A 14,766-nucleotide genomic window follows, 5' to 3' on the forward strand; every position below is an offset into this window, starting at 1 on the left:
CTTCTTAACATGTCCTACATAAATATTGATTAAACGCTGGGTTAATTGAAAAGTCAGGGTCCATTAACAAAATAACAACGTGTATTTCTTTGTGATCCTTCTGCGTTGTCTGAGAGTGAATCGGGGATATTACTCAGTATTTACTCAGCACTAATTCTCAGTTTGCTGAGAGCTCATGGAATCATGGCATGAGCTTATTGGAATTCTTTTCATAGACACAGAGAGACTTGCCCAAGAACGGCCACTATGAGAAAGTTAGTCAGCCCTGACTCAGAATAATAAGTATGGACATGTGACAGATGCCATTGTGTGCTCAAAGTAGGGTTTCCCGACACATTTTCCATGTACACGTGGGTCGTTTTGTTTCACAGAGTTGTGTGCTGTTTCCAGTTCTTATCAGATTTCCTTTAAAAATCCATTTAACAGTGGTGAAGAGATTCGGTCTCTCTAAATCCACAGTAAAATGCAAGGCTGTGTTCACAATCAACCCCATTACAGTTTATATGTTTGTGTGAATCCCTGCTCATGCCTCTGTCTCTCTGTCTGTGTCTGTGTCTGTCTCTCTGTCTCTGTCTCTGTCTCTCTGTCCGTGTGTGTGTGTGTGTGTGTGTGTGTGTGTGTGTGTGTATGTATCTAAGTGAGTGAAGGGATTGTCTAGGGCAAATCTACAGAGATAATCTTGAAAGACAAGTTTATTCATTAATGACATCATAAGGATTGTATTTTTCTCTTGGTTAATAAACTGTTTGTTTGACGGCTGCTGTAAGGCAGCCAGGGCTAGTCATGCCATTTCTCGGAAAAGATCTGAAGCAACTGGTAATTGAAATGATAATAATCATTTGATCTATTTGAGAATAACACTCATCTCCAAAGTTGTCTATTCTAGGAAGCCTTATTTGGTCAAAACGTTGCCAAATTCCATCTGTGCTAGTGTGGAGGCTAATATACCATGCTACTTAATTATTTTCCAGAACATTCTAAATGCTGTTGCTGCTATGCCCCCTCCCCCACCCCAGAAGCTGTCCCCATATGCTTTGAAACAATACCCAGCCTGGATTTTTTTTTTTTTAAATTCTGACATTTCATAATCATCATGTAATAGCTATAAAATGCAGGATGAGCAGAGGTCTTCTATTTCAAGAAGTTGATGAAATAGTAGAGTTGAATGTGGGTGAAATCAGCCCCTGCAAATGGTATTTTGTAATGTGCCCACAGCTTATAAAGTCTCGAGGTATTTTCTTGAGAAGAGGGTAAAACACAATTTCCACTTTGTCTGCCTTTACGAGAAGTTCATATTTGATCAAGATAAGGGAGGGGATCCCGTTACCCAGGCTTGTGTTATATTCTTGAGAGAGTTCTTGTGACTGTTCTTTGTAACAACCTTCGCTTTCTCAGAAGCAGTCATGAACCGGACAAGGAAAAGCAAAATTTTCCTCTTACCTTAAAACATTCAAAAGAACAAAACTGAGACCTTCTTGCTGTGTAAACATCATCGTAATAAAACCCTTTTTGTTTGAGTTGGAACAGTGTGTGCGTTAGGGTGTGTGTGTGTGTGTGTGTGTGTGTGTGTGTGTGTGTGTGTATGGGTGGTTTATGTGTGAGGTGTGTGTTGTGTGTATGTAGTGTGTGGTATTTGTATGGAGGAGTACATGTGGTGTGTGTGTGTGTGTGTGTGTGTGTGTGTGTCTGTGTGTCTGTGTGTGTGTGTGTGTGTGTGTGTGTGTGTGTGTGTAGGAAGGGTAAGGAAGAGAGAGTTGTATCTAACAGCAAAATTAGCCAAGTTCCGTTGTGAATTCCTTTCTGTCTAATAGTTCAGAGACATCTTCCTGTTGTTTTGTCAGAACTATTTTGAAATTTTTTTTTCTGTAAGCTTTAGGGGTTTTTCACAGCTAAGCCTTCGTCAGAAATGTTCAGTCAAAGAAAGGGAATGAGAGTCAGCTCAAGTTAAAATGTCAAACGCTTCAAATCAGTTCATTTAGAGCCCAGGGAGAGGTATCCATAAGTCTTTTCCAGAGAATCTCTGGGCCAGGGGGCCCCCTCTTTGTTCCTCATAGAGATATCTACTAAATATCTTGCTGGGTTAATTCTGAGGCAGAAAACTTGTTTCCTGGAAGCAATTAGAGATGCTCAAAATTCAAATTTATGATCCTTGGGAGGAACTGAAGCTTCAACGACTTTTCTTAGATTCAAAGGCCTCCTCGGCGCCCTCCCGCCCCCTACCCCCCAAATGTATTAAAAGAGAAAAAAGTCCACTCATCTCTCAGCTTGCAAAGTTTTTCAGAAACACGAGAACGTGTAAGCTGCTTTCAGTGGGAAGCACATAACATTTATAAAGTATTTCTTTGGGGATTACATCACGGTTTTATTTAATTTTTTTAGGACAAAAGTTAAATTCAATATTTGTGTCCAAGCCAAGGGAAAATGTACCATAAACATAGGAATTTGGGGGTGAGTCAGAGTTCCAAGAATTCTAGATTTACTTAGGCCATTTATATGAAGACAGGCTAACCATTAGTCATCCAGCCTTACGCTTTTTTCATTTGCAATTAATTGCATTCTAAAAATTAGCTTTCACCCAAGGAGTTGGATTGGTAGATGGGGCTTTGTGTCTAGCATTAAAAATGTCTGTGAGAATTACTGTCCTGTTTCTGGAAACTTCCTACCTCCCAGCAAACGCATCGTATAAATTATTCTTTAAAATAAAGAAGCCTGGAAAGTCACTGAGCTCAAACGAGTTCGTAGGATTCTTCTCACCCTAAAAGCTACTTGTCCCAGGTTAGGCCCCTTGCTGGAAGGTGAGGCTGTCCCTGTGGCATCCAGGTGAGCTTTGCTAAGGATGGATATTTTCCTTCGGACCCCAAGTAACATTGTCTGTTCTCCCCACCTCTCGTAGGACGAGGTCATCGCCGTCTCTGAAAAGGTGATTGTAAAGCTCGAGGACCTCGTCAAATGGGCGCATTCTGATTTCTCCAAGTGGAGGTGTGGGCTCCGAGCCACTCCGGTGAAGACCGAGGGCTTTGGGAGAAATGGCCAGAAGGAGGCTCTGCTCAGGTACAGGCAGTCAACCCTTAACAGTGGGCTCAACTTCAAAGACGTTCTCAAGGAAAAGGCTGATCTCGGTAAGCTCGGCTCCTGCTTCTAAACGCAATGTACTGGGATGTGCGACGGGCTACACTCCCCTTGTAGCCTGAAACCCTTACTATCAATCATTTACACGAAACAGTGTAAGAACCATGCGTGTAAGAACGGTGTGGTATCTAAGAGTTGTGTATTATTTAAGAACCATATAGCATAATTTTAGCTTATGGGGCTGGAGAGCTGGCTCAGCATTATTTAAGAACGTATCGTTCTTTTAGAAAAATTTCAGTTCAGGGTCCAGCACCTATACTGAGCACCTCCAAGTCCCCTGAAAGCATTACGGACATCAGATGTCTCTGGTCTCTGATGATACCTACACTCACGTGCGCATGGCACACATAGGTGCATATATGCACACACATACACACAATAGAAATAATAAATATGAGTTTTCAAAAAAATATATATCATGTATATAATGACATATTTAGGATCTAGAGAGATGGTTCAGATAGGAAAACCCTTGCTTTATAACCCTTAGGACCGATATGTGAGCCCCAAGACCCACATTACAAAGTCAGGCACAATGATATATGTGTTTAATCCCAGAACTGGGGGGTCTGAGTCAAAAGAACAGCTGAAGCTACCCCACCTAACCAAAGAGATGATTTCTAAGCCAATGGAGGTGGGGGACGGGAAGCCAAGATGTGTGGCTTCTAAAGAGTAATACTAAATGCTATCCTCTGACCTCCACGGGTAGACACAGGACAGGAACAAACACAAAGTGTACCTAGAAATACACACACACAAAGAATTCATATCTTATAAAATTACATATCGCATAACATTAGAGTATGTAATTTTTATTAAAAAGTGTAAGTATGTACAATACATATGTGTGTATATATGATTGATTCACTCTAATGGGGCTCAAGACTATGGCCTGGGAAATGCCGGGGCAGGAAAGGAAACGTGTGGCCTGTTGTATTTACAGGGTCTCTTTCGTGTATAGCCTCTTACTGGGTGACATAGCATGTGACCTCAAATAATGGTCTATGTGCCGTCAAGATCTAAGACTTAATTAGGGCTAACAGTGAATTAATGGCGACTTAAAATGTTTGCTGTAAGTGGGTACTAAAACAACTAGGGTTTCAAGTCAGAATTCCATGGAAGGAATGTAGCAGCCCAAAGTGCAATGGTGATTCATTTACCTCAGGGCCAATAAAACAAGCTAGAAACTGCTGGGGTGGGTGTCCTTGGCCTCCCCCACCCCCTCGGCTATGTGTTTATCCCTCCTTCTTGTCTCCTACAAAGGAGTGTCTGGACTTTAGATTCCTCTTCTGTCCAGCTTTGAGTGTTCTGGCCATATCTTAACATCAACTCTGCCCCTCCGTCCCGGGGCCTTAGGTAAACATGTATGGTCTGATTTTCCATCCTCCCATACAAACAGGGACATGAGAGGTCTCACATGGTGAAGGCATTCTCCTGCCTCAGCAGTCACTCCTCCCATGACTGTGTGACCCTGACCACCTTTTGTGTGGACTTGTTTGTATCCTCAGTGGCCTTCTTGGGCCGACTCTTCTGGTGTTGCTCAAGACCAAAGCTATTGACCTCAGCTTTAGGCTGCCTGTTTCCTCTTCACGCAAAGAGGAACTTCGTCCTTAACAGAGTGAGGTGTCTTTTCTTTCATTAGACCACAATGCCGATTTTTCAGGGACCTGGTTGATGCCTCAGTGTGACAACTTCCTGGTTTTTTTTTTTCTTTTCTTTTCTTTTTTTTTTTTTTTTTTTTGTTTTGTTTTTAAACCTAGAACTTAACTTTTACAAGAAACCTTGATGATTTCTTTTAACTGACACAGACTGAATAACATCAGGGAACTGACTCTCTTTCATGTGACTCTGGTTTGTGGTAAGGCGTGCAGTTTGAGCAATACCGTCAAGACCATCCTGCAGTTTAATATCAACTGTTGCCTGGCAGCTCTTTGATAGATGTCGGACGGTGGCATTTTAGACATATGGCCCCACTTGTCATGTGAGCAATTAGAAAAAAGATTATTAAGGTAGAATTCTTTCCTCTCAGCCGAGGAACTTTCAAAAATAGTCTTTACGTATTTCCTGTTCACAGGTCCTGACTACTTTTATGATGTGTGAGAATGTTTAGAATCTGGTGGTTTGCCCTCTTCATGTGTTATCACTGTCCTGTCTCCCTGGTCCTGCTTTTTACCTTCACATTAAACCATTTCTTTTTTTCATTTTTCTTGAGTTATAGAATATAGTGTTACTGATAAAACATTAAACAGGAAACCCTTGGGGGACAAAAGGCTATGTAAATGGTTAAGCTTGATGTCACACATGTAAACAAGAGTATTTATAGCAGGGTTGTTTTGTGTTTCAAAGGGATAGTTTATTAATGAGCGCACACACACACACACACACACACACACACACACACACACACACACACACACCAGTTTCTTAACTCCATCTAAGGAGAGTTTGAGAATCTTAGATTCTTTAAAAGAAAAAAAAAAGTCCATAATTTTTGTAGCTCCCGCCCCCACCCTCCCTCTCTACCCTCACCTCAAGTGGTTCCTGAAGAAACTGGTTTGCCTGACTATTCAAAGCACTTGCAGAGGGTTTGGTCTTGAAAATGCAGATTAGTGGCTTTGAAATCAAATTGCATTTACATTTACTAAGGAGAACTTGGTTAATGGCTAAGTGTAGCTGCCTTAGAACCTTCTTTGTGGGACTGAGATAAAGCCAAAAAGTGTAGACTGATAAAAGACTTCCCAGATGATTTGGGGTGTGTGTGTGTGTGTGTGTGTGTGTGTGTGTGTGTGTGTGTGTGTGTTTGTGTGTCAGACTTGGGATCCATTTGTGAGGTTAGCTTGGGAAGGGATATATTCAACAGGAAATTGAGTGAGAGACCCCTTGGGGGAGCAAGAGAGACTACATACCTTTTCTTTCTGTAAATGTAAGTACCCCTTTAAGGACAGAATGTAAGGCCTTGAAATTCAACTGGGTTGGTATGAACTGTGGGGAATTTGAGACAAATAGCTTTCGTAATTGGAATGTACACTGTGTTGTAATAATGTGCAAAGAGAAACAAAAACTTTCCTTAATGTAATGAGTTTCCATTATTTGTCTGATCTGAAGTTTGTGAATCCACATAGTTGGGATTGACAGTGGGGACTTTTAGACCAGGAACGCTGCCGGAAGTCATTGGCCGCACACAGTTGGGTCCCAGAGATCTTTCTACTCTTCCTTTCTCTGGCTATCACATCAAAGGATTTGTTGACCTTTCTTTCTACCTCAGTGTTCTCTTTCTAGCTCACTTTCAGTCTCTCTGTGTCTCTGTTTCTCTCTATTTCTGTCTCTCTGTATGTCTCTATTTCTTTCTTTCTCTCTGTCTGCCTCTCTTTGTCTCTATCTCTCTCTGTGTCTCTGTCTGTCTCTGTCTCTGTCTGTCTTTTTCCCTCTGTCTTTGTCTCTCTCTCTCTGTCTCTCTCTCTCTGTCTCTCTCTCTCTGCCACACCAAAACCACCCCAATACCACACTATTAGTGGAAGCTCTCAGCTCGCTGGGTCTTTCCTTCTGTAGAACCTTCCTCATTGTTTTCATCAAAGAAAGATGAACTTTTGAGATTGCTTAAGGACCCTCCTACTAGCCAGGAAACGAGCAAAGAATGGAAAAACTCACCTCTCCATGGAGAAAGTCAAACTTTGAGTGTGCTATTTTTTTTTTCTTAAAAAAAAAAAAAAAAAAAGCCCAGTTCCTCTGGCCTGTTAAAAACATCAATAATAACGAAAGAATTAGGTTGACTCTCAAAGACAGACTTTTTTTTTTTTTACAATATAAAAACCAAGTAAATGAAAGTGCTCCTCTTGCTCAGAGTTAGTAAGTTTCCTCCTCTGGCAGTTTGTGTCATTTCCCGTCTCTCTGTGAATAGTGAAAGAACAGAATTAAAACAACACAAGTGTCTGTCTGGCAACAAATTAATGCTGCACAAAGAAAAACTCTGCCCAGTGGTACCTCCCAATGGCCACTCCAACTTTCTTCACCACCCTGGCCGGTTTTCTTGTCTTTAAATCACCTTTCCCCTTGAGGGCAGCCTGTTTGGTTTTTTTTTGTTTTTTGTTTTTTTTTTTAAATCTTCCAGAGTCTTCATTTAATCTTAAATGGCTGCTGACAACAACTACAGATGCAGCTAGTGAAAAGGCTAATCATTAAAACAATAAACATTTCTTCCATGTGATGCAGCACATTTATTATCCCCCCCACCTCCTTTTCCCCTTAAAATAAAGTTCCGCATGAGACCAACACCAATCGGGCTGTCCTGGGGTGGGGGTTACTCCTTCAGCTCATTTCATACTGGAGGGTGGTTTCTTTTTCTTTTTTTCTTTCTTTCTTTCTTTCTTTTTTTTTTTTTTTTTTTTTTGGTTTTTGAAGTCAAGAAAAATAGCTCTGTGAGAACAGAGGGTTAAAGGAATGTGTTATTCATAAGCATAACGAACACAAAACCTGTTCTTCCAGAAGAATCAGACTGATTAAATCATTCACTACACAAGCCTCTAGTTATTTATTTTTTTGTCTTCAGAATTACAGTACTTAGCTTTGTATTAAAGTGGACCTGATACCCATATTTGGTATGGCCGTTGAGGGGAGTCAAATGAAGACTTATTTCATTTTACAAAAATTTTAGCAACTTAGGAGAATAAAAACTATCAGTTAAACACAGCAAAGTTGCATTTTTTATTCCTTGGGCTATCGTTTGGGGGGAAAAAAATCAAATTATTTTATACAACACTGTTTCTCACAGAGTTCCTTTAAGCGAGGTATGAAAGCCGCAATGTAAGCTTTATTGGCCTATAAATATGTCATTATAGTTGGACTACATTTATATGCTTCGGATTGTTGTTTAAGCCAAGAAAATATGTCTCTACAGGTTGACTTTTTTTTTTTTTTTTATTGAAACCCTTTGAGGCATACAGCAAAATGTGTTTTAGGCCAAGGTTATTAAAACAGCCTTTTCTCCCCCCACCCCCCTTTTTTTGTAACAAACTCAGTGTCAATTATCATGCTGCTAACTGTCTGCGGATGGGCGGTTATGAATGGTCTCGTCTCTTAAGTATGACTTTAGAAGAAAAATATTAAAAAGAGGGGAGGCCATCCCTTCTCTGAGGAGAAAGAAAGGGGGATGGGTGAAGGGGAAAGGGAGGGGCTGGGAGGAGAGGAAGGAGGGGAAGCTGAACTCTAGATGTAAAGTAAATAAATTAATGTATGAAGAAAGAGGGGAGGCTGAATGAGAGAACAAGAGAGAGAGAGAGAGAGAGAGAGAGAGAGAGAGAGAGAGAGAGCGCGCACATGTGGCAAAAACTGCCTGAATTTAATATTCCCTAAGTGTCTACTCGTGCATCCCACCAGGCAGAGAGTGACCTCCCCTTTCTCTGCCCTAGCAGGGGCTTCCTCTATACTTTGGGTAGTAGATGGTACCATAAGAGGATGTTGCCTTTAAGATCTTTAAGATCTGCTGCTCTCTGGAAAACCCCTGAGCTCAGCACATGCTCATGCCTTCAAGTTCTTGGTTGTTAAAATGAATAATAATATACACCTTGCTTTGAGATCTTGGATTTGGGAGGAGATCAACCCAGGACGGACTCCCCTGGTCTTAAGGAGCATTTGTGACCCTGGAGTCTAAGTTACTTTTGTCCATGTTAGCGCCATTGGATGGAAGTTGTGTCTGACCAGGAGCTATGTAGAACTCTGTGAGCACCATGGTTTGTTTCTGATGCCCCTAATCACAGTTTCTGGGGACCAGGAGTAGGGTTTCTCTCCACACTGCCTCTCCCAAAAGAAGATACACCGAAGTGTATGTATACTCCTATATATAAATTATATATTTATGTATGACATGTGGCATAATATAAATATAATATATGATGTATAATATATTGTATCTGATGTGTAATATATAATATAATGTTCCTGCTTACCCTTTACCCTAGCCACAAACCTATCTATGTAATGTAGTATATATGGTTAATCACTGTAGTATTTACATGCTTAAACTGACAATATTACTCGTAGTAATACCTAATATGTAATCTGTAATTGAGGTATGTGACACACATTCGCTTTTCTTCATATCACAAATTAAACAATTTGTATTAAAGCAAGCCGAGCCATCCATGGCCAGTAATGTGAGGAATCTCTCAAGTTCTTTGTTAAAAATTGACTGGCATTGTTGCTTAGAAATCCTTGAGGCTTGCTTGGTAATACAAATGGCTCCTCTTAGTCACCTCGAGTGTGGAGTGTCGGGGGCTTCCTGGAGTACTCAAGGCCAAGACTACTACTCTGCTTTAAAGAACGAGCACTAGGGTTTCCCATTCGAAATACATTACTAACACGAGTTGTCCAATCAACTCATTAGGATTGGAGGCTCCTCGTGAAGAACCCACCCCATCCCGCCTTCTTTCTTCTCTCTGCCAGTAGGAAGGGGTCTTCTGAAAAGGCTTATTGAATGTGCCTTGGGTATCCCTGGTGCTGTTTGTATATTGATGTTAATCCTGCTTCCTCAAGAGGGACTGCCCCACAAGAAGTAGATTACCTTCCCTAGTGATCTCACTGAGACATCTCCCCATTCTAGTCCTTGAAATGAAGGCTAGAGCCGATGATTGGGCAGGGTAAGGGAAAGCTGGGGTTAGAGGAGAGAGAGGAAGAGAAGGCGGGGAAAAATGGAGCAGATCGAGATGGCCTGGAGTAGCAAGGGGTCTCATGGCTGGGGAATAACTTAGCATAGTGATCGATCAGCCCAATCTAGGCATATAGCGTATAAATACAATTAACTGGCTGTGTGTTTTTCATACGAGTTTATTGGGGAAAGAAACTACTCCCAACAGAATGTGTCATATTCTCAGTTGCTTGGCTGAACTGTTTCCAACTGAAACGGGAGAATTTTCATAGATGATGTATGCTTGCAATATTCTATTTGTGAATAATTTGAGAAGCCCTACAGGACCACTCAAGACACTTTGGCCTTTCTAATGTCCTTACTTTCCAACCAGAAAGACCCTTCTGAGGGATTCTCTTATGAGGGTTTGACAGCGGTCTGTGCTCACTATGACTCTGTGCAGAATCTGATCATAGCACAGTTAATTCCCAAGAAGCATGCTGCTACAGGATCAATATGGCCCCTCCAGGAGTTGTCTCTTGACATTGTAGAGTGATAACCCAGAGGCCCTTTTGGTTAATGTAGGAAAGTCGAGAGTTCAAGTTCAATCTAGACTCAGAGTGAATACAAGGGTGTTCTGAACTATATAAGATGATTCTGTCTCACTAAAGAAACTGAAGGGGTTGCAAGATAGCTCAGCAAAGTTGAGGGGGCTTGCTGCCAAGCCCGAGGAGCTGAGTTCAATCCCCGGAATATGGTGAAAAGAGAGAACTGAATATTTTTTTTCTGTACACACACACACACACACACACACACACACACACACACACATACACACACACCAAGTAACTCAAACATGCATAAATTGACCACCAAGATGTTTAGAATATGATCTAAGAATAATCAGAACCCACAAGCTTGCAACTCAAAAGGGAGGCAAAAATGACTTATTTTATTTGAAATCGAAAATTCAACTTGCCTCTCTCACTAAATAGTCGAAATTATCCTGAAACCGTGATGGAAAGGTCCAGTTTTCCAATGAGAAATACTCATCTACGTTTCCCGAACTCAGTTGGGAAGGAAGTCTTTGCCAAGTTTCCTAGGGCTTGAGTTGATTGGCAGGCATTGGTTGATGCTGCTTTCCACATACATCACCATCCCATATGCAGAGCGTTCCTGTCCAAGATCCTTTTGTTTGAATTCCCATGGACCCGAAAGGTCTCCAACATGTTCTACGTTGATACATCCTTTGAAGACCGGCAGCCGGCTAGAGAGAAGTTCACAGAACCTGGGAGTTTCTGAGTTTGAGAATTAGAAAAAAAAGAGGTGACATTAGATCCGCAAGGGTTTTCCCTTCTGAAATCTAACACAGGAGCGAGCCTTGGGGCGGCTTTTTTGGAGCTCTTTGTAAGGTTGTCCAGACGGAAGGGGCCTCTGGGGACATTGGTCCAGTTAACATTTCTTCTCTCTTCGCTAGTGATGGTCTTAAGAGTTCTCTCTTTATTTAGCTAAACAACCCCAATGTTTTCAATTCTTTCCCCGGATGTGGTTTTTAAGCTCCCTCACCCTCCTGGTTATTCATTTGAGGATGCCTCTCCAGTGTTTACACTACAGTGGTTTATTCATTTATATTGTGAGGTACTGTTTTGCAAAGAATCCTACGGCCAGAGTCAAAGCGGCTTCCAGGGGTATAGAGACCACAGTACAGTTCATCATGTCCAGTCAGATAGCCAACAGCTGGCGACGCCCTGGTGCTTCCAGCGATGATGTAACCCCAGTGAGGCTTAGGCTCCTCCATGCCTCTTCTCAGTCTTGCCTTTTCGAAACCTCTGAGAAATAAACATTATTGCCCCCACCGCCCCCCCCCCCCCCGTTCACCCGTCTACTTTTGAGTTGAGTTCTTCTTTCTATGTAATACCAACTACAGGCTATTACTAAAGGAACATCACCATTTATGAATCCTGAATAGGCCTTTTGGAAAACACTGCCGGTGAGGCTTTGCCTTTCCAATGGCTGGCGTCCCTGGGTGTGGTGTGAGGTGTGACCTGGATAAACTGGGTTTTGCCTCAGTAAGGATCCTGTGCGAAGGGCAGCCGGACGGACGTCTGGCTTATTTCACCCTGCTCCAACAGAGCCCATGGAGTGTGGTGGGTCCTCTTCGTCTTACCACGTGAGGCAGGTTTAGCTCACAGCGCCCTTCTGAATTCCGATGTCCTTGCATTTACGCTTTGTCCAACCTGTCGGGGGTTTCTGGCTTTTACTTTCCACGAATCAAATTCTTTGTGGCTATTTTTTCCGTACATCCACGATGGGTATGGAAACCGGCTTATGCTTTCCCTCAGGCTTCATTCGTGAGACATGACTCTATGGGCTGGCAAGCTGATGAGAAAATGAAAGAAAGATCCGGCTGGCCTTGAACTCCTGTCTCTCGACTCCCTTTGTCTCCTCTATCTACTTTGGGGAAACCGTTGGCTTCATACGAGATCATGCATCTCTAGGATCAAAGACAAACCTCCAAACTAGGAGTGGTGATTGCCAGTTTCCTTTGGTGACGGCATTTTAGTCTTGTCTCTAGGACAAAATATAAGGGTAGAGAGATCTATTTGGCTCCCGGTTTCGGGAGGGTTACCTCCAACTTCAGTTCTCCCCTTTGGCAATGACGTCACAGCCAACCAGGAAGCAGAAGTCCGCATAGGAAGCAGCCAAAGACAGTACAAACCCAAGGAGGTGTCCCCCTGAGTGACCTACATCTTTCACCTCACCCTTACGCCTTTGAACTTCCCACAGCCTCCTAATATAATGCCAATGTGTGGGGACCGAACACTGAAACCTCGGTCCTCTGTAGGACAGTTCCTATTCAGCTCATGATGGATTCAGTTGGCCTATTGTAATCTGTTAAACACCTCTTAAAAAAGAAATGCAGCCCTGGCCCTTCTTCAGGTACTTTTTTTTTTTTTTTTTTTTTGAGGCTTGACTCAGCCTTGCTCTCTTTTAGTTCCATTCTTTTATTTGCCTTTAAAAAATTATTTATTATATAGAAGTACACTGTAGCTGTCTTCAGACACACCCGAAAAGGGCATCAGATCTCATTACAGTGGTTGTGAGCCACCATGTGGTTGCTGGGAATTGAACTCAGGACGTCTGGGAGAGCAGTCAGTGCTCTTAACCACTGAGCCATTCCCTCCAGCCCTAGCATGTTCTTTCTGTGAGTCTCCTCCTTCACTTAGATCTTTGATAATTGTACATTAAATAATTTAATAAGTATACATTTTTATTCTTCTGAATCATTTGACAATACATTTCGTAGCCACCCCTTTCCTTTTTTTTTTTAATATTTTATTTATTTATTTATTTTGGAGCTGAGTATTTATTTTATTTATATATGTACACTGTAGCTGTCTTCAGACACCAGAAGAGGGCATCAGATCTCACCACAGATGGTTGTGAGCCACCATGTGGTTGCTGGGATTTGAACTCAGGACCTCGGGAAGAGCAGTCGGTGCTCTTAACCACAGAGCCATCTCTCCAGCCCAGCCACCCCTTTCCTTGATAAACCCATCACTACTGGATAACACACAGATGTTGTAGGTAAAATGGAAAAAAGCAATTGCCGATTCTCTTCCCACATTGAGGGAAGCCGGCTGGCATTTACATGTATGTTTCTGTGTGGAGAGGCAGGGATTTGTAGTCAGACACACCCCCCCCCACCTCCAATCAAAATAAAATATACTGTTGGGGAACCCCGCCTCATCCCGGATTTTATAAAGAATGATGTGACTATATCTTTGTGACGTAATCAACTTTTATCTGGCCGGGGAGTGGTTCTCTATTGAGGTGGTTCGTTCTCTGACATCTTATTGTTGGACTTCCCAGTGGTTTCTGGTCCTCACCAGCTCTGTGCTCTTCCCTAGCTGTTCATACATCTGCAGAGGGGAAGGATCTCTGGCCCCCAGAACGCACAGACTGTTAAACCAGCCTGTGATTTTTCCTTATGTAACCCTATCCCTGCTTGTGTAAACTTCAAACCTGACCACTCCCCACGCTCCCCAAATTCTCCAATGTGCTTTTGACTCGCTTCTGCCTTTCTACTGTAGGAATGGCCCTTCCAAGAGCTGTACGTGGGAGAATTCTCCTAGCTCTTATAACCCTTGGTCATTGAGTTCTTGATAATTTACCTCGCCTGACTGGCCTCTAATCACACGGTGTAGTCTCTACCACCTTGCTGAGCACCTAAGTGTATGCAGATGCTTCTGTCTAATCTTCCTAGGAATAATCTGAGCTCTACAAGGTTGGGCCCCGACTTCAAAGCTGTATCCAGTAGGCTGAGCAAACATTTGGCTTTTATAATCGGCCCCTCCTGAAATCACTCCTTTCAGTCCACCTGAGCCGTCTATGTACATTCAAAGGTTGACTTCATTTTGTTACAGCACTTCCCGACACACCCTGCTGTGGCGGAGGGGCTCTCTCCTTGGGGGTGTTTTGAGGTGAACTTTTGAGAAAGGGAGGCTAATTAGCAGCAAGTATCTGTCTCTCATTCTGGAAACACTTTTTGAGGGAGCTCTAAATACAATCTAGGCTATCTGAGGATCAGTGGTGGTGGTGGTGGTGGTGGTGGCATTAATGTGTGTGTGTGTGTGTGTGTGTGTGTGTGTGCGTGTGTGCGCGCACGCGCGCACGCGCGCACGTGTGGGTGACCAACTTTATATATTAATATTGGCAGTCGTTAATGTTGTTAATTCCTCAAGGGAATATTTATCTTGCTATAGGTTTATAGCAGAGGCATAAAGGGTTCAGGTTGGTAAACAAGTCCAGACGAAGTCATTCAGCCTTACCTTTTTTTTTTTTTAAATTAGCAGCTAGTTTGTAACCTGCCTTTATTTATTTATTTATTTTTCTTCTTAGGCGGCAGGTTATTAAGGCAATGGCTTTAGCTGCACGTGTAATATTTCTTTTCCTAGGCAACTACCCTGTTGTAATTCTCAGCTCCCTTAAAAAAAAACCAGTTTCTTGCTAATGGT

At 42.3% G+C, this 14,766-nt stretch overlaps 1 protein-coding gene across 2 annotated transcripts in view; it reads left to right on the forward strand.

Moving 5' to 3' along the window:
• The window catches only part of Arid5b (AT-rich interaction domain 5B), a 183,114-nt gene that overhangs the window by 27,694 nt on the left and 140,654 nt on the right, over nt 1–14,766 (forward strand). For both annotated transcript variants that reach the window (NM_001107624.1, XM_087597501.1), the window contains 1 exon segment: nt 2,894–3,119. In NM_001107624.1, coding sequence (NP_001101094.1) covers nt 2,894–3,119 — 226 coding nt within the window.

The sequence above is a fragment of the Rattus norvegicus genome, chromosome 20 (assembly GCF_021556685.1).
Source record: "Rattus norvegicus strain SHRSP/BbbUtx chromosome 20, alternate assembly SHRSP_T2T, whole genome shotgun sequence".
In the NCBI taxonomy this organism is placed as follows: domain Eukaryota; kingdom Metazoa; phylum Chordata; class Mammalia; order Rodentia; family Muridae; genus Rattus; species Rattus norvegicus.